The 20,526-nt window shown below is 37.6% G+C and overlaps 1 protein-coding gene across 1 annotated transcript; it reads right to left on the bottom strand.

Annotated features, from left to right (window-relative positions):
• Positions 1-11,212: 11,212 nt before the first annotated feature.
• LOC109080010 (iroquois-class homeodomain protein irx-4-like) lies at positions 11,213-17,780 on the bottom strand. Its single transcript, XM_042740265.1, has 5 exons — positions 17,351-17,780; positions 16,737-16,976; positions 16,068-16,174; positions 13,101-13,414; positions 11,213-12,295 (listed from the first exon to the last, which is right to left on the bottom strand). The coding sequence occupies exons 1-5, from the start codon at positions 17,393-17,395 to the stop codon at positions 11,667-11,669; spliced, it is 1,335 nt and encodes a 444-aa protein (XP_042596199.1). The 5' UTR covers positions 17,396-17,780; the 3' UTR covers positions 11,213-11,666.
• Positions 17,781-20,526: the final 2,746 nt, after the last annotated feature.

Consider the following 20,526-nt stretch of genomic DNA (forward strand, 5'->3'; position numbering starts at 1 on the left):
ATACCGGATGTTCACAAGCAGGATATTGTTTAATTGTCAAGCAGATTGAAATGCTCTGCATGAATATTTTGTGTCTATATTTAGCAGAAGTGAATATGTGTCCCAGACTTGAAGTCCAGCCAGCTCAGCGGGACGCAGAGAACGGCCAAATCTGAAAAGTCAATACAAACGTTATTTTGCTTTCCAGAATCAGCAAATAGACTGACAGACTGGCGGTGTTTTCTGTCTATTATCTGGAGCATTCAAACCCAGTCTAGGATAAACAGACTCTGGATTATTTCACAGTTACAGTCACTTCGAGCTCTTGTTTGTCGGGATGGACCCACATATTATCCTCTCGAAATCACAAACGCCATCTTGCTCGTATCAGGGACTTTTCAGAAGACAAGCAAACAGATCCCTAAAGATCAGGAAGAATTCAGCCGCTAGTGTAACCGAGGGATGAGTGTCATTTTTATTTCATAGCAGCCGGACTGTCCCGATTCCAGCGGTTCCACATGGACGCTTCTGGAAATCGGCCGGATTTAATTGCTGTTGGTGACACAACAAAGAGCCCGTCTAATGACTACAAACATTCATGTGTGGATATAATTGAATGGGGAAAAAGATCAATAGCGTTCAATGAAAACTAATTGTGTCGGAGGGAGGAATGTTAGTTTACACGTTACATCTGTGTGCTGGATCCGCGTCTCCGGCTCCATTTTTTAGTGAAACTGAGCGTGACAAAAATGGATGCATAAAACACACTGCTCTTCTATTATTTAAGAATGGAAACAGTGTGGAACAATGAGAGTGGGGCTGTGAAGCGTACGGAGGAAAGCAACACAAGTCTGACTCTCAAAACATCAGCGTTCAGGCCTTTTCTTTCACTGCTTTCTTCCAGCATTCCTGCAGAAAACATCACATCCATTAATGTTTGCATTTTCAACTTTTCTTTGCTTATAAGGTTGATATCTATCTATCTATCTATCTATCTATCTATCTATCTATCTATCTATCTATCTATCTATCTATCTATCTATCTATCTATCTATCTATCTATCTATCTATCCCTGAGATTTAAGCACACGTGATCAGGCATAATGTGATTTTTTCTACGTAGCACTCACTCCTGGACTGACGATATTTAATTTATATCAACAAATGAGTATAGTAGCTTTGAGGTGGCTTTAGTTTTGTTGACCTGGATGGATTATGGTTAGTTATCCCTAAATCATGTTGTGCATATGTTGTGTTTGAAATTAGACCTAATGAGCTCACCTCTGACACATTTATTATGGTGAATAAGAAAACACATTATTTTATGGAAATTCGACTTTCGTTTCACTTAAAACAGGAACTGAGAGCCCAAAACACTGACTGTTTCTGTGTTAAAGCGCCCTGAATGACGGTTCATGTGTTTGTTTGATTATGTGTTCAGTCTCGGCGTGAGTTAAGCTCACTAATCTGGTTTGTAAAGCGTCTGTGGTTTTATAGAGACGAGCTGCCAGAACACCAAACATCCAGATGAACACGACTCGACACGGCTGAGACTGGACAGCTACTGCAGTCCACACCGATGTTTGTGAACAGTGCCGATCCTAGACTTCTGGAGGCACTGCGCAAAACTTTGTCAAATGCTCCCCAACCCCTGAACCTGTTCTTTCAGAGCAGTTCCACTGTCAACAAACTACGGTGAGTTGAAACAGTCAGTAATACAAAAAAGGAAGAAAATTACAAAAATAGGAATAATAATAGAATAAAATATGCAAATAAATAAACAATTTAGCCTATAATAGCCTAATACACAGAAAATGATTAAAGTAATCAAGTATTAAAATAAATAAACAAATATAGACACATTGATGAAACATCTTTGAGAGCAAGGGACCCCCTGGTGTTTCGGGGGCCTTATGCATCATGCATGCTTTGCGTATAGGGAGGATCAGGTTTGCTGGTGTAGCTATAAATGATTGTTGTCCCAATGAAATATAAGCAGAATCACGCATGGTCAGTTGGTCATTTTCCCATCTGGTTGATTTGATACCACTCTTGTCTTGGTTTATTTTGTGATCTTGTCTACATGACTGTTCACTATGCCTCCTTAATTAAATGGCAGCATAACCAGTAATGCAAGACTTAAAAAGCACGAGCTCAAACCGTGATCACTTCATTTAGATGATTTAGTGTGCAGAAAGAAACATATTTGCAGGAGGAAATTCATGTGTCTTTCATAAAATACTATGTTTTCAAAAAATAATGTTACTTCGGTATGAAGTCGACCCTAAAGTTGAGAACATGTGATGGTATCGGACTTTCTGACTCTATTTGGTACCCACTGATAAGCGTTTTATTTCAGACTCTTTTTTTGGACAATCTGTGAAGAGCATCAGAAGTTTCTAATTACAAAGTGTTTTGCGGTGTTTAGCAATGTAGCCAATCACAGACGCACATGTGTGCTGATCACGTGACTGCAGTAGCCAATCAGAGGAGTTTAAGTTTGTTCATCGCAGAATCTGCTCAGAATCAATCCTGATTTTATAACCAGCAAAGTGTGAACACAATGCAACTGAGAGATTTGTTGTGCAGTGCAGACAGCTTCTCTGGTAATAATTTGAGTTTTCTCAGTCAGTGAGCTCACGCTGAAATGAAGTGATGGACAGTTTACATGATTATAAAGGGAGCACTCTTTACCCTTTTTTTGTACCTTGCCAAAGCTAAAGAACCTCCCATAATGTCCCAAATATGAACATTGTCTGTCTTTTTTTTTTTTTCATTTCACCACCAAAACAGCTCCAAAGTAATCTGTTGTATGTCTCAGAGCAACACACAGAGAAGTGTTCTGTTCCTAAATTCAGCTTTGCTTAGAATGAATCAGTTTTGTGAATGACTCAGTGAGTCCTGCTGAATTTAGAACCGCATACTAGCATTATACTTTTTTTTCCATATCTTCCTATAGCAGAAATAGTAAGAGTCGCATGCTAGTATGCAATTCTAAATTCAGCATCTGTCACTTGCTTCATTCCTGAATAAATCAGTCCTCTTAAGAGTCGCATGCTAGTATGCAATTCTAAATTCAGCATCTGTCACTTGCTTCATTCCTGAATAAATCAGTCCTCAAAAAAATACTTTTCAATTATTTCATATTACTTTAGTATAAAATGTATATCTAAAAGCACCAGTAGATGGTAAAAATTATAATGCAATTGTAATTGCTTTGTTAATGCATTCATGCCACATTTGAGCCACATTAAACAGTACTAACATCACATGCAGCTTCTGTGCCACTTCTACAGTGCATGGATGAATTTTGTTCAAACTAGCCCCAAAGTGTCTTATTTTAATTTAATTTATTGATGGAACTGATGAAACAATTAATAAATGGATACAAAATAACATTAAGGATGATGCATATAATTGATACATTTACAAAACAAAGACTTTTTAAAGCAAGGTTTAAATAAGTAACAATGTCTGAAAAGCTACATCTAATGTTTTAATTAATTATTTTCATTGAATTGTTTTTGGCATCAATCATTTATATATTTATAAAACAGTTAAAGTACAGTGAGTGTCTTCCAAAAGTTGTTGCTGTGTTATCGAAATTGGTAACAATAACCGTGAAAATGTACTGACTACTGAAACTTTGGAATTGTAACAAAACAATAGACCAGAGAGGAAGAAACCACCCAGAACACCTTAGTAGTCAATTAACAATGCATTAAAACACTTAACAAGGCCTTTCAATGTCTGTTATACAACCCTTTCTATCCAAAAAAAAGTAATAAATAAAGAGTCATTTTTAGTTAAGACTTCATGCAGACGAGTCTCTGTGTGTCTGTTCCTTAAAGGAGCAGCGGCCTGGAGGAGTGTGTAAATAATGTAAAGGCTTTAAAGTGTTTTCTCATGCCTGTAGCTCAATCCTGACCCACTTTAATTAGCCCTTCATCTCTGCCCTCCCTCCTTTCATGCATCGCTCGCACACAGCACAAAAACCTCCTCTTTGATTTGAAGCAGGTTTTTCAGAGCAAATCAGATTATAAGGTGGCACACTGTCAGACTCCCTTCTCCCAACTTTCGCCCCTCTCTCATCCGACAGCCAGGAACTCCAAAACATTTAATTGCCCACCAAATGTTCCACATCCATCACATTATCTTGCCACAATCCGCCAAAGGTATCACACCCGCCCGCCTCCAATTACCTGCGTTTTCTCTGCGTAAAGTCCCCTGCATTGCAAATGTGACCTTTCGCGCAAGTGCTGATTGCTTGTTCAGGGGTGAGTGTGTGGGTGTGTGTGTGTGTGTGTGTGTGTGTGTGTGTGTGTCGAGGGCCCCTCTGTGACACTCCAGCCATTGTGAATGTTAACTCACTCTGATAGCCATAACACAAATCAGTAGGCTTGACATCATGAAGCGGGCCGGAGCACTTTAACGAGGGCCCCCGTGCTCCAGACTCATGCATAAGGAGCGCTTCCTCCTCCTTAAACTCGGCTCCGCTCGTCTCCTCAGCGGCTCAGCCAGGCCAGACATGTAAAACAGCGGCCGCTCGCATGGACGCTTCAGCATCTTCCCCTCTGAAGCTCAAGCAGGTCTAGTTAAAGCCCATGGTCACGCAGCGCGAGCCGCTCTCCAGAAGCAGGTGGTTACTGCAGGGCGGTGTATTCAGTGTTGGTTTGTATTTACCAAAGACACATTTTGTGCAATAGATATGTTCTGCACACCAATTGTATATTTGACATTAATACTGGTACAGTATATTGATAAGACCAACAGTTAAGTTCAGTTGTTTGTCATTATATATGGAGTGCATTAAGATTAACTGTACACAGTATGAACCACACTGCAAATAATTATGGTAATGTTAACATTAAAACACTTCAAGAAGCAGTAAATTCCTTTACTATATACAGTGAAATACTGCAGCAAATCTAATAGGCCATTAAAATACAACAAAATGCTGTTAAATGCACATCTTTTGGAAGTGGAAAAGAATAAAAAATTACAATGAAAAACCCTAAATTTACTTTTTTTTATTATTTTTTTTTATTCAAATACCAATGTTTTGTCTTGATTTTTCCTATTACTTATGTACTGTACAAATGGCTATTTGTTACATCTCATATTGTTTAAATCATGTTTATTGTATTATTTTTAGTGTCATGATGGTGTTTTGTGTTTGTTTGCACCTTCTATATATTAGTTTTTACCTCAGCTTATGGAAAAGCTACTTTCATTCATAATGTTACTAATGTTATTTTATTTTATTTTTTGGTGGTTGTCAGTGTATTATAAAGGTACAAAACAGATTTTAGTAATTCAGTAGATAAGCATATTAACATTATTTTTAGTTAATTAAATATATGTTTGTTTTACTGATTTGTAAAACATTTAATGTTTCTACTGCATCTTTGTATGGTACATTTCTGGAAACAACAGCCTTTTTTTGCAGTGCACAATAAATACAGAAAATTACACAAAAACATTTCACACAACAGTTTACACAATGTGCACAATGTTCATAAATCTATAATATTGCATGCACTGAATTGTGCTGTTTGCATATTTTATGCAAATCACCTTCATGCATTCATTCATGTTTTATGCAGTGCAGATCAATGTTATCAGAGCATTTGTAAAAGCAACAACCGTTTGCAATTTAATTTCACATAAATGCTGTATTGTACATTTAAGTGCATTTGAAGTTTAAGGGACTATACTGCTATACTTCACCAATAGTCAGTGTATATTGTAATAATTTGCATGGTTCAGAAAAGCACACCGATTTTAAATCAGTGATTATGTTTTATTTATTTCTAGGGTAAAATAAAAGTGAGTCTGTGTCTGTTCTGTTGCAGTCAAAGTGTTGGGAATGAACCCGTGTCAGACTCCTGTAAGCATCACTTCTGTCACCTTGGTAATTGCAGAAAGGTCATGCGGTATTGTGCGGAGCTCTCAGATTTATGTACATCATTTGAGGATGGATCAATAGTATATGCTGTTTTCATTCGTCTATGAAAGGCATAAGAGAGTTAAGCTTGACCTTTGCCTCCGTATCCAGTTGTGTTGCAAAAGATCAGTGGTACATACAAATAAGAGCAGCTTGAGTGTTTCTGTAAAAGCAAAGATAAAAACATGAGGTTGGGCACGAGGGGAATAAGAACACTGATGCTGTAGCATGTAAGAAAATATTACAGAGTTCCTCTGACAAATCAAAGATGTGTTTGAGTGGCTGAGATGAACACTGGTGGGTTTCTGACTGGTTTCACTGCATGGTGTCTGTGTCATACAGAAGAGAGAATCTGAGAGACTAGATGCTCATAATGACTGCGGCTGAAGATGAAGAGGTGTTCGCTGAGCTCACAGATCTGTGTTCATGCAGGGTTTCTGAAGCTCGACTCCTGACATCCCTTTGCATAATCAGGATTTCTCTTGTTCTTATCTTCTCATTTTAAAAGAATATTCCAGATGTTGATTAAATAATTTCAGTGATTCAAAAATAATTTACATTTATCTACCTTTTCCTTTATTTTTTATTTATTTATTTTTTAAGCTGAAATCTGGGTTGCATACAATGACATTAAACTTTAGAACACTCGCTGTTTCAACAGCATAACCACAAGATGATTATTAAAATGATTTTACACCTTCTTACCGTTTCTAACAAAGTTATGTCCAATTTTATAGCTTTGTTGGCATCGGAAAATAAGACCTAAAACCCTATAATAATAATAATAATAATAATAATAATAATAATAATAATAATAATAATAATAATAATAATAAACGAACTAGAACATCTTTAAAACTTAAATAACGCACACATCTTAATGAGAAATTATAAAATCACATTTATGCATTTAAAACCTTTCAGAAAATTGGGCCCATTTACTTTCATTGTAAGTCTCTCACTGTAACCCTGAATCATTCATTCATTCATTCATGGACCAATTAAATGACTTTTTGGTGAAAATTAACATGATGCCACACATTCTGCAGATGGAGCTTAACTTGTAGAAACATGATACATTTCTTGTACAGAGGCACTAGATCAGGCTTTTACTGCATGGGCCTGCCAACATTTTACTGGACACACCGAAGGAAAGATACAATAACAGATGGGAACTCTACAGCTATAATTTAACTAAATAACAGGTATACATTCAAAAGGACACTTTTGATGGATAATTATGGCTTGCAGATAAACAAACAAAAACAAAACAAACAAACATATTAAAAAGTTTTTCAATTATATAAAACAAAAACAAACAAACAAACAAACAAACAAAAAAACACATTATTACTTATATTTTTTTTTTTTTTTTTTTTTTTTTTTTTTTTTGTGTCCTTCAGTAAAGCTATTTCTGTCAGTGGTTCTTGAACTTCAAGCCCCATGCTTTTGTTGATTCAGTTTGATCTGGAGTGTGTATTCTCTGGTGAGCGGGACGGTGTTTTACGTGTCTGTGTGGTAGTTCTGATCATCTTCCCTCAGTCACACACTCAGTCCAGCCTCTCCAGAGCTCAGAGAGACTCTCAGAGACTGACTCTCAGCGCTGTGACCTCTGCAGCGGGAAGTTTGTGACACCTGAGAGTGAAGACAAGCCTCTCAAACAGAGCGGCTAGAGTCTGCCCTCCAGACCCACAGTGACTAACGGAGGAAAGACCCGCATCGATGCCTATTACACCAGCCATCTAGTGAACTTTAATGACATTTAAATGCAATTTTAAAGCTGCAGGGAAAACAAATGGCTTTTGCATGTGCTGTTTTGTGTGTGATTAATATTGACTGATAGAACACTCGTGTCACTGAAGGCAAGATTAAACAGATTCAGTTTGCTCACTCTGTTATTATTCACTAAGATTAGAACGAGGGGGAATAAATAATGTGAAACACCTTAAAAAGACATTTGTATTTGTATGAGATATGTAAGATGTCTGTTTGCACATAACCACTGGATGGTAGAAACAACGCTAACATATATTCACAATTTGAACTATTGTGGGAAAATAATACTGGAAAATGCAGTGTGATGGTAAAACCTGTGTGGTAAAATGTGTATTTGGAGGTAATTTCAAACTTTCTTGTGCATTTTTATTTTATTTATGTATTTATTTATTGTAAAATGTATATTCTTCTTCTTCTTCTTCTTCTTCTTCTTCTTCTTCTTATTATTATTATTATTGCAGACTGGCTTTAGTCACATATATAGCTTAAGTTCTGCAGCACTGTTTAGATTATTTTATTTGTTAAATATACAGTTTGACGTATTGTGGGAAAAGAATAATGTGAAATCCAACAAAATTATAAAACTTTACACAGTGTGTGTATATTTCTAATGTCAAACTTTCATTTGCATTTTTATTTGTAAAACTGCATGTAATAATGCACTATTATTGTTGTTGTTGATATTATTATTATTATTATTATTATTATTATTATGACTGAGTAAGATGTGTAACAGTGTTAGATCTGCAGTGCTGTTAAGATCTGCATGTGTTTTGAGCTCGTTATTTCTCTTCCAACCTTCATGATTCATTCAGCGTCAGCATTTTACTCTCCAAAAGGCTTATTATTATTATTATTATTACTATTATTATTATTATTATTATTAACTAGCCAGATTAATTAAGAACAAATGTTTGCGATGATACACGCAGGACAGAAGCACACAGTCATGGGTCAGTGTTAGAGAGCTACTAATGATGTGCAAATATATTTAGCGTGTCCTTTAGTCCCGGGGGCGCGCGCGTGTCGCTCCGCAGTCTGGAGTCCGGAGAGAAACGCGTCTGAACAAGAATCTGATAAACACGCGTCTGTTCTGTTAAGAGCTGTGAGATCTCATGTCCAGCATGCTTGAGCCATCCTCTGCCCATCACATACAGGTCATTCCTGGTTCAGTAATAATAATAATAATAATTATTTTATTTTATTTTATTTTATTTTATTTTATTTTATTTTATTTTTTGTGTACCGCCAAAGTCTTTGTGTGGTTCCTGGAGTAACAAGGGAATGATAATTGTTGTTTCTAATAATAATAATAATAATAATAATAATAATAATAATAATAATAATAATAATAAAAAATCTTTATAGGAGAATTGTTTCAAAGTGATCCTGGATTCGACAACTCACAAATAACTGAACTGCATGCAGATGATAATCGCAACACAGGATAACGGAGCAGCTCTCTGGTGATTGACAGAGGGGAAAAAAGAAAAAAGAAAGATAAAAAAAACACCAACATTAATTGGTCAGTTAAAGATCTAAATCTTCTTGCCTTTTTCTCGTCCTTGTTCAGGTAATATGTTGTGTTGAAGTCTATTAGCAGCGCTCCGCGCCCCTGTCCCTTAAGATGAAGCAGAAATATATAAATAAAGGGAAGAAAACAGAGCCATCAGCGGAGGTTTGCGCAGGTCGATAAAGCTTTTAGATTTGGAGATGTTTCTATTTCCTGCGGCTAAGAGTTGTTAATGGAGCTTAAGGAATTATCTTATGGCTCTGTGTTTTGAGAGCAGTTTATTTCAGGGGCCCCTGTGTCCCTGTCGAGTCTGAATATGCTGCTGTCAAAGGCGCTTAATGAAAAGTAACGCGTCGCTGATTACAGTTTGATTCGGTTTCTGTGTAAAAGCGCCGTTAATTCAGCATCATCCCTCCACTCTGTGTGTGTGTGTGTGTGTGTGTGTGTTTGACACGCCTGAACGAGTAAGTCAAACCATCACATCTCCTCCCCCTCTCCCTGCCTCCCCAAACCCTGTTTTATTAGAGGAAACTTTCTTGAAACAGTAGCTATATATTATTTTTATGCAATACGCAAAATATTGCATTATTCTATGCAATGGTATTTTATTCTGTTCTTCAAATGTCTTTGCTATCTGCTCTGCAATTGTAATTTTTTTTTTTAATTTTAGAAAAATCTCTTAATGTAATATAATTTTCAAAGTATTTATTATTAGTAGTAGTATTAGAATTATTATTATTCATCATTGCTTTGAATATTTATCATTACTACTATTGCTATTATTATTATTATTATTATTATTATTATTATTATTATAATTATTATTATACAATGGATGTGCAAAATAACAAATTAAGCGTTAATAATTATGGCACTTTAGATTTTGTTACCTTCTTATTTTGTTTATTTATTTATTTATTTATTTATTTATTTATTTATTTTGAGTGAAAAAGAATGCTCTTTATTTTTAGTCAACGAAATACAGCACCATTTGTTTTGCACTGCGTTGTACGGACAAAACGCATTTTTCCAAATGTCTTTGTGCAGGGGATCGTTCAGGAGAAGATCTCAATTGCTTGGCTTTCACATTGAAATTCATCACTGAAGGCCCTCTCAGCGGACCCCAGTCCTCCAGGGGCCACACTTTCACCATCACTGTCAACTCCTGCCTTTGACTGCGTGTTTTTGCCCTTTTATCTCGACCAACTAATTCTCTTGCCCTTTTCACTTAGAGACGCGCCCCGGTGAAAAAGCCTCTGAGTGCAGAGGAGCTCCAGAAATTGAGGGGTCCGTGTCAAGATGAACATTTCAAATGATCTCGCCGTCTACCATATAAACGTCCTGTCTGCAGAGCTCGAGTGCTGGGTCAGGGTAAAGGATTTGGCACTTCGATAATATTATCAGAGGCAGAGAGAGGCTAGAAATCGATAGAGTGAAGTGAATGATGACTGAAAACATCCCAATTACAGGCTGGTTATGGCGGGTTAATGGGCCTCATCCAGCGCTGTCTTATGGCTCCTGAGGGCCTGATCTCTCCCATCAGAGGACGGGAGAGAATGATAAACAGTTACTGGGGGATTATTACAAAGCCAAACACAGTGAACACGATACAATCACTGCTGAGAACATCGTATACATTATTTAGAGTGGACAGTCGACCCATTCATATTGTGATGCCATTACTTTGGCCTAATGATATCAAATTTACATTTTAAATTACTTTTACATTTTCAAAAGCAATATTTCTTTCTTTCTTTCTTTCTTTCTTTCTTTCTTTCTTTCTTTCTTTCTTTCTTTTAACCGAAAATGCATGTGTAGTTGTAGGCCTATATTCTAGGATGCAAATGCTAAATTACATGATAAAATGTCACACAACTTTTTAGTGACAAAATAATATGCATTTAAGTAAGATGCATTTATTGAAGCCAGCATGTGAATCTCAACACGTGTGTTCAGCACCAGGGACAGCGACTCTGATCAATACACTGAACAAAAGCTGCGAAAAAGTCCACCATTTATTATAGTGAGCAGATTTGAAAATTCCCCATTGAGAGGAGATCTGTGCATTTTTGTGATGCTTTCTTAACAGTGACACATGTGAGTCGTTGCAACAAGGTCCGAGTTCGTCTAAAAGAATGATCAATAAAAAATAACAACATATGCATGCCAAAGAAACGATAAAAGCCGGAATGAAACTAGGCTGTAAACTTTTTTCAGTCTTTCAGAACATAAACTTCCAGTTAATTTACATAATCTGAACGTGCGTCAACCAAACCAATAAATATATATAAACCAACCCCTCACCAGTGAGATGTTAACACAGCAATAAACATATACATTTCCTCAAGGTTTTATGTAACAAAACGTATTTTGGGCCCATGGATTCACAGTCTGGCATTTGTTTGTGAACTGAAAGCGTAAACAGCTATTCCAAACAGTCTTTTTTGTGTGCTAGGAGCAGAATATTTTATTCACCCCCTTTGGAAATGGCATACTGTCCCTGCTGGCCTCTTGCTGCTGTGATTTTATCACATTGTTGGAGCGTCCAAGGGCTCCAGTCTCTAAGATCGACCCTTTGGTCGAGGTGGTCCAAGAAACTGTAGTGTTCGTCTGTGCTTGGTTCAATGAGCTGTGTCTAAACAAGGGGTCGTGAAAAACTCCATCTACCCAGTTTCTGAGAGTTGTGACAGGTGAGTCCTGCTGTCTCTCCAGGCCGCTGACAGCTGAGGAGTCTGAGGGCGATGGCTGACACCGAAGCATACACGAGGAATACTCTGTCGCGGTCTGGGCCAGAGACCAGATGCGGGGTTTGCTGTCCAGTAACGCATGGCCCTGCTGCTGGAAGCATGTTTTGCTGTGCTCGCAGTCTTCTGCAGTGCTTTTCAGGCCGCTTTTGGCTTCGAGCAGACCGGGAATGGAGAGCTTTGGAGACACTTCTTTGAGGCAGTCGTCGGTGGTCGCCATGTGTGTGTTCATGTGGAAGCGGTGCTTGAGTTCACACTCGGAGCTCTCAGACTCGATGGTGTCAAAGTCGTCCAAGTCACTCAGCTGGAGATCCTTGTCCTCTCGACTTTTGCTCTCTGTTCAGAAATAGTGATGGAGTAAGTGGAGAGCGAGAGACAACAAAATATACAAGTCTGAGAATTATTGTGCACGCAAAACTAACACTTTTATTAATGCAACTAAATGCATCTAAATTATAAAACACATCACAATGTGACCCTGGACCACAAAACCAGTCATAAGGGTCTTAGAAAAAAAAAAAAAGTTACACATAAGCTGAATAAATAATCTCTCCATTGATGTATGGTTTGTTAGGAGGACAATATTTGGCAGAGATACAACTATTTGAAAATCTGGAATCTGAGGGTGCAATAAATAAATAAATTAATAAATATAATCAAAATATTGAGATAATTAATTTAAAGTTGTCCAAACAAAGTTCTTAGCAATGCCTATTACTAATCAACAATTAAGTTTTGATATATTTACGGTTGGACATTTACAAAATATCTTCATGGAACATAATCTTTACTTAATATCCTAATGATTTTTGGCATAAAAATGGATAATTTTGACCCATACAATGTTGGCTATTGCTACAAATATGACTGCTTTTGTGCTTCAGGTTCACAGATAGTAAGTTCTTGTACAATAAAATAGTTAGCAATAACTGCCTTGGTGAGCCTTGGTGAGCCTTTCACCAGATCTTTAAAAGTTTGTGTTTTCAGGAACATTCTTGAGAACTCAGATAGCTCAGTGGTGGAGTGTAATTTATTTATTTTTAAATAAAAATATAAAACGGGTTTTAAAAATTGGGTAAATAGGCCTAATAATAACACATTGATATAGGACAGGATATGTGAAGAAGGGAATGGAGCTGACCGTCATCATTGGTTTCACTCTTGATTTGATCTTCTTGCGAGCCATCCTCATCATCATCATCGTACTTCTTATCATCTGAGCCCTTGTTTCTAGGAGGCCATGTCATCTTGTTCTCCTTCTTGAGTCTTCTTCTGGCGTTGGCGAACCAGGTGGACACCTGCGTGAGGGTCATCTTGGTGATGATAGCCAGCATGATCTTCTCTCCTTTGGTGGGATAGGGGTTCTTCCTGTGCTCCTGGAGCCACGCTTTTAACGTGCTCGTCGTCTCACGCGTGGCGTTCTTCCTTCTGGTTCCTCCCTCCATAGATCCGTATCTGTGGCATGAAAGAAAGGTGTGGTGGGAAACAGGCATGTGCAGATAGGGGTGCGGTGGGTCCCCCTTTTCCCTTTGATGCCCAAAGAGCCCTTTTCTCAAGGCAATTATTTTTATTTTTTGCTGTATGAATATTTGAATATGCAATACACCAAAATACAGATCAAAGCCTCTACTTTTAAATAAAATCTGTTTTATTCTAGCTTAAAGCATTCTTTTGTTATCAACACTTGAATATAGATAGGTTTCATAAAAATGTATAATTTTGAGCAAAAAGGTGGGAAAATCACATTTTTATCAAAAACTACATCTGGATAATATTCAGTATGATTATCAAAGCATAAATCCAGTAAATCGCTTCCATCAACACCTCCAAAGCTTGCACAGACATATACCACTTCCTGAATCCTTATTGTACTCGCAGTTTTCATTTATATGCTGTCTATTGCTGATAATCACACTATTTATCATATGCATCTGTTTACATGAGAGATCGTTATTTTTTTCCATCCTGTTCACATGTGTTTTTGTTCGGGAGGTTTTGTACTTGTTCAGAAGATGTGTAATAGTGCCCCCGAGTGTATAACAGTGAAAACACGAAAAGCCGTAAAAACTCGTCTTTGGCGGGGAAGCGTTGTCTTCTAAAAGACGAGATAACTCGTCAATGGTGGGGAAAGAGTTAATGAATAATAATTTAGCCATAAATAAAATGATCCACATGATGACCTTTCACCTGACGATCTCATCTGGGACGATCCCTCACGTTCAGACACCTTTAGTAATTTAACACACTACATAACATCCGCGGCTGCCAGTGAGTGGAGTTCTCAGCGGAGCGGTGTGCTTGTTTACTGATATTATTAAATTATTATTATTATACAAGAACGACATGCACAGCTGTTGTTTATATTGCTCTGTGTAGCCTGTGGAAGTAAAGCTAGCTGCAAGGGGCTATAATATTTGTGTTCAGTATTTTCCTAATGACAATTTTATGATTAGTTTATAAAGGAAATATAGCTTATAGTTTCTATACTAAATTACATGTCAATCAGTATTGCATTATTCATATAGTTAATTTATTGGAGATAACTTGAAAAACACACATAAACCATATAGTTTCGCATTTGTGTGTTTGTTGTCTTCACGTTTCATCAGTAACATTTTTATTCAGCTCAGCTACAGCCATAGCCAGATGCTTTTGTCAGGATTTAGGATTTTCCATATTACGGATTTATTCCACGTCATAATTTATTACTTCTATGAGTCTGTTTTGGACTTTCTACGTGAGAGCGCCCTCTGGCTTCGAGTATAAATTAAACACACACTGCATGAGAGACTTCAGTGCTCCTGATGTTCACATCTCCTCATTTTGGATGCAAATAAGACAACAGCATAGACTATGTCATGCATAGACTATCGATACTGTCTCTTTGAATTTAAATCTAGATTTAAATGTAGAAACCTCTACGTAAACGCACCTGCCCAAATAAAGTGAAGTGGACGGATTTACATTTTATTAAAATTAAATATTGATTAAATATTAAAAATGCAACTAATGTTGTTCTACACAAAGCAATATAAACAAAGGTGCCTGTTCTCTTTTAATCTTGCTGTTTGATTGAGAAAAGTTTAAAGGTCATCGAGGGATCTTGTCTTTTTATGTGATCTGACTAAAAACTATTCATACTTTGAACCATTATTATTACAGTATTTATTAATAAAAAAAAAAAAAAAAGTAGAGTGCATTAAAATAATCACAACACTGATAAAACAGGCTTATACTGATTTTCTCATCCTCAGAATTATGCTTATCAATCCTGTTTTTATTATCATTATCATTCAAAAAAAAAAAAAAATGAGGAACAGGATTAGAATAGAATTCTATTTTAAATGAGACAATTTTTTTTTCTGCAACAAAAACAACAGTATCGTTTACAACAGCAAAACCACCATACCCTATACACTCAATTATGATGATGATGATATTTCAGTTTCTAATTCCAGAGTAATTAAGAGGTGCAAATAAAAAAGTCTTTAAGTTTTAAACTTAAAATGGTCTTTTCTGTTCTGTGTTTCTTTTTCAAAACTGCGTCATGGCATTTGCTGCTGCACCTATACAGAAGCATCCGATGCCCGTCTCAGAGAGAAGCACAGCCCTATTAAAAGCCGTGTTCCATCTGCCCCTTTTATACTTGAGCACCTGCCCATCCAAAGGTCTCTGCACGGCCCTTGTGGGAAAAGTTTTGCAGTGCAACACAGAAATGCAAAGACTTTTATTTCCCCAAGGCCTATAAACTTTCTCTCATTTCTTTTTAACAGAGCGAACAAATTGCTTGATCGAGTGCACCGGCCGAGTGTCTGTCCATTAAAACACTTCAGTGGAAACCCTGAAGGCCAAACACGATATAACATAAAATATACATCAAAGACAGTGACCTCAAATTCAAGGGAAATTCTGTTAGTGCTTTAATTTCCGAAGTGGAAGAAGAAGAAGAAGGAAAAAAAAAAAAAAAAAAAAAAAAAAAAAAGAATTCATATGACTCCTGTAATTATTCCATCAATATGATGAGCGCTGCCTATGGAATTGATCCAAATGAACCGAGTCATGTTAAATGTCAATCAGAAGACTCTTAATGAAGGCCGCTATTCAATACCTGTCATACTGGTACTGTCCCAGGGCGGGATCGTAAGGGTAATACGCGGCAGCCTGTGTTATACCCGCATGCGCAGACGCACTTCCATCTTTGCCATCAAACGTTCCCTGGAAATAAATACAAGAGCTGTCAGCAATTGAACTTTACATTTATCGTGTTTGTTAATATATCCACTATAATGAGCAAAATATGATGCTTATCCTAAATACGGATCCCATGGTATACAGTAAACAATCCACGAACCTCTGCTCAAATGCATACTACACTCTTAAAAATAAAGGTTCCAAAAGAGTGTTTTTGCAGTGATGTCATATAAAGAACCATCTTTGGTTCCCCAAATAACGAACCGTTTTGAAGAACATTGAAAGAAAAAAGAAAAAAAAAAAACTTTTTTTTTTCCGCTACAAAGAACCTCTTCTGCATTTGAAAGGTTCCATGGATGTCCAAGGTTCTTCGTGGAACCATCAGTGCCTATAAAGAGCCTTTATTTTTAAGAGTGTAGCTACATGCAAAGTAATATAAGGTTCGTTAATGTTCTTATTTAATAAACTTATTTTTTTTTCTCAGATATAGAAATGCATATAAAGTGTTGGTGATCTAAACACAATGACTCACTGCTAGAACGCATGCCATTATTATCAATTATAACTGCGTATGTTCTAAACTCACCAAAGAGTAGAAAGCGGACGCGTCCGCGCCGTAGGTGACATAGTTCCCGTAGCCCTGGCCGCCGGTGTAGGGGCTCCCGTAGACTCCCAGCGCGGCGGCGGAGCTCAGCTCGTGTCTGGCGGTGGCCAACAGTCTGCTCTCGTACACCGGACAGTAAACAGGCGTCTGCGCGGACGAATCCGAGATGGATCTGGTGCTCGACTCGCAGCAAGATGTCAGGGAGTTGGTGGTCATGAGGAACTGGAACATTTGGAAATGTCACAGCATGAGTAAAACACCAAACTGCAAACCTGTACGAGTTTGCAAAACGGCGAAAATGCATTGAAAGTTGTTTTTTTGGCGTTGGCCACCGTCAGCCCCCACCGGACGATGCAGTTTATGGATCACGGCCAAAAAACATCTGTTGTCCCCCTTCCCCTGTCATCTGCACTTTTGCATGCGTCTGCGGCTCGAGCGCGTGTTTGTAGATTTGTAAAATGATAAGCGCAGAGGGAAGCCCAGCGCAGAAATCCGATTAAACCTTTATCTGTATCTCCTTCAAACCCGCAGCGCGCGTGAGAGCCTTTCCCCTTAAAAAATCTGAAGCAATGAAAGCATAAGCGCTCGACTCTTACCTGAGGTGCAGAAGAGTAAGGATATCCGAACTGAGGATAGGACATTGTAGAGTGATCCCCGTGTGCAGGAACGCAGGCGAGACTGCAGGTCTGCTGTGTTTCAGTGTACAGATGGATTGGTAAAGCATAAAGCTGCCGGACGCTTATAGGGCGAAGCGCAACACTATCATGTTTAATTTGCTTAAACGCCTTCCTGAGAGTGTTTCTCCTATCGCTCTATTAAACTTCTACAACACAGCCGCGCGCATCCTGAAGCATTTGTTGAATTGCCGTCTTTGATGTCAGAAATACATATTTTGCGTTATAAAAACTAGTATTAAACACGTCAGCCCAGATGCGGGTTGTTTTAAACGCCGGTGGCTCTGACGTCAGAAGAAACCCAGTCAAAATGACCAGACTCTAACTTTAATATGCATTTCTCCGGATAAAAATCCCAACGAGCGACAGAGGGGTGGGGGTGAGTTTTTAAGGCACAATGGAATTGTAATTGAGCTTATCAATTAAACCGAGTTTTGGAAAAGAGCTTGCACTTCTAAAATCTGACGATCAAATCGTATCTTTTGTCATATCCCTTCTGCAGCGCCCTTTTTGTCTCAGTTTATTCAGGAATTAAATAAATGTCCAAATGTTTGTGCCTGCATTAACAAACACCTATACTTTCTACCTTGGGGAAAACAATGAAAAAGAAAGAAAGTACCCATTTTAATTCAGATATCATAAATCATATTTAGTACACAATCAGATCCAATCGTGGATTAGCCACAAATCAGATATTAATTCGAATTAATATGCATTTAGTTTCATAATCAAAAGCCTGAAACAGCAACACTCCAGCAAATACTTAAGCGTCTGTATACTTCATGATTTGTCTATTTATCACTGAAATAATAGGTACTATAAAGTGTTTTGAGAGATTAAAAAGTGTTTATGTATGGTCTGTGAGTGTGTCTTCATGTAAAGCTCTTGATTTCGTTGATTGAGATGAAGTGCTGGAGGTGTGTTGCTGACTGTGGGTTCAGACATGTGAGAAGCCCCGGGGTCACAGTCAAATTAATGATGATGTACTCCTCTTTTCCCCAGCTGGAAAACTGCCTGCTAGAAACGAATCTGCCCGCAGTGACAGCTCGATTGCGGGTGATTGATGACTATCCTGAGACCGGCCAACATAATATAATATGGGCCGCATAATTGCTTTCATTTACAGATGAAGGTACTTGTCCTCAAATTGAGTTAGACTTTTATCAGGCAAGGTTTTTTTTTTTTTTTTTTACCCTTTCCCTCTCCTTTGGCACGCGCTTGAGTTTGGAAAATAAGTGTTCTGTGAAATTAAATTAGTCAGACAATAAGCGAGCAAATGTCGCCGTGTGTGTGTTAATAGACGCGAGGTCACGCGCCTGACCCGCACCGCCTTCATTCGCATTCATTTACTAAGTGACCATTTTCTTATGAAACAAACAAACAAACAAACAAACAAACAAAACCTATTAATCAAAGCAAATAATAAAGTGCAATTTATCTGAGAGGATATCTCAGTTAATTGTCATGATAATACGCATCTTTTACTGAATATCAAGCTCAAACGCGAGCGCGCACTTGCACTCGGAGCTAAATGAGTGCTTTTCTTTCTCCCTGAAAATAACCCGTGACATTTTATCTCAAGTAACATCAAGTCTATGATTGATTCCTCCTCACACACACTAGACTGCAGTGAAAACATGTAATTTATCCGTGAAGTTTGATGGGCAAGTCCACAATAGCTTTCCGATTACATTTACATTACCTTTTTTTTTTTTTTTTTTTTTTGCTGGTGTTATTTGTAAATATTGAAACGCGCTAGTATACGCTTTTAGAGGAACTCGTGCTATTGTTTTTCATTACAGATTTGAACGAAGCTCGGCTCTTTTGGACAGATGGATCAGACATGACGAGCTGTATTTAATATGGAAATGCACGTTCAAAACGAAAGCAATGCGGTCCGAAACACCTAAACATGATTTAAGAATATCTCTGAACAATGAGACAAGTTTTGCCAAATATCTGATCGGATAAGCAGGATACCTGTCGCGCATAAATCTAGTATAACGTCTCATCAGCATTATAAGCTGCGTGAATTACACCTTGAAAGGACATGGCATCCTTTTGTTGTCTCCGACAAAACCAAGCGCAGATCAATCATGTTTCCTCTCCTCCTCCTCCTCCTCCTCCTCTTCCTCCTCCTTCAGCTCACAGCAGAAGCACAGCTCTATACCTCTCATATAAGCCATATACTTACATCCATTAGGACCACTACAGCCGCTACACATTCAGTTAATTAAGACAAATATAATACACAATTACTGAAGAAAATGGTTTAATTTGAGGAGCAACATTATGATTAATACATGATGCTGATTATCAGTTGCTCAGAAATTTGCATCTATACAGAAACTATTCATTCACTGAAAAAAAAGAGAGAAACATTATTTGGATATGGAGGTTGTAATTAATTATATATTATTAGATATATTAATAGATTCTCAAAATACACCATTTATTTCCTTTCAAATTCTTTTGAAATGTTCCTCTGACTCGAAATCAGCAGTCAGTAATATGCATTCATTATTATTTATTTTAGAAAGATGATTGTCATCCAGTAATGTTGTCATTCTGACATCAGCAAATAAACAAACAAACAAACAACAAACAACTCTTTGTAGAAATAAAACAAAGCAGTTAGCACTGCTATAAAGAACAGTTAGCAGTGTGTTACTCCTCTGCAGAGAATGCAAATTAATTGCATTCATTGAAATTTTATACATGGGATCTTTGATACCTAAACAGCAAAGTGTGTTGTCAAATTTATATTTAATTCGTAATAAGTTCTCATATAGAGAAAACACGCTCACAAATGGCTCCTGTGTCTTTCAGACCCCAGTCAGAACGTGAGAGTTATATAATCAGGTAATATTTCTAGGATTTGCCTGAGGCCAGACGTTCAGGTGAACACAGTGTGTACATCTCACTCTCAGCACTGATCCTGTAACCGTGAGGAGGTGTGAGGAGGTGATTTGTGCCAGATTTCAAGCAGCTCCACATTCTCCTGTAAGTGTCTAGACAAGTTCATACACTTCTCTCTCTCCGGCGAAGCAGATTAGAGCTCTTCTGCTCTGGGCACAGTCACGCTTTCCAAAGGTGCT

This window comes from Cyprinus carpio, chromosome B16 (assembly GCF_018340385.1).
Source record: "Cyprinus carpio isolate SPL01 chromosome B16, ASM1834038v1, whole genome shotgun sequence".
Lineage (NCBI taxonomy): Eukaryota > Metazoa > Chordata > Actinopteri > Cypriniformes > Cyprinidae > Cyprinus > Cyprinus carpio.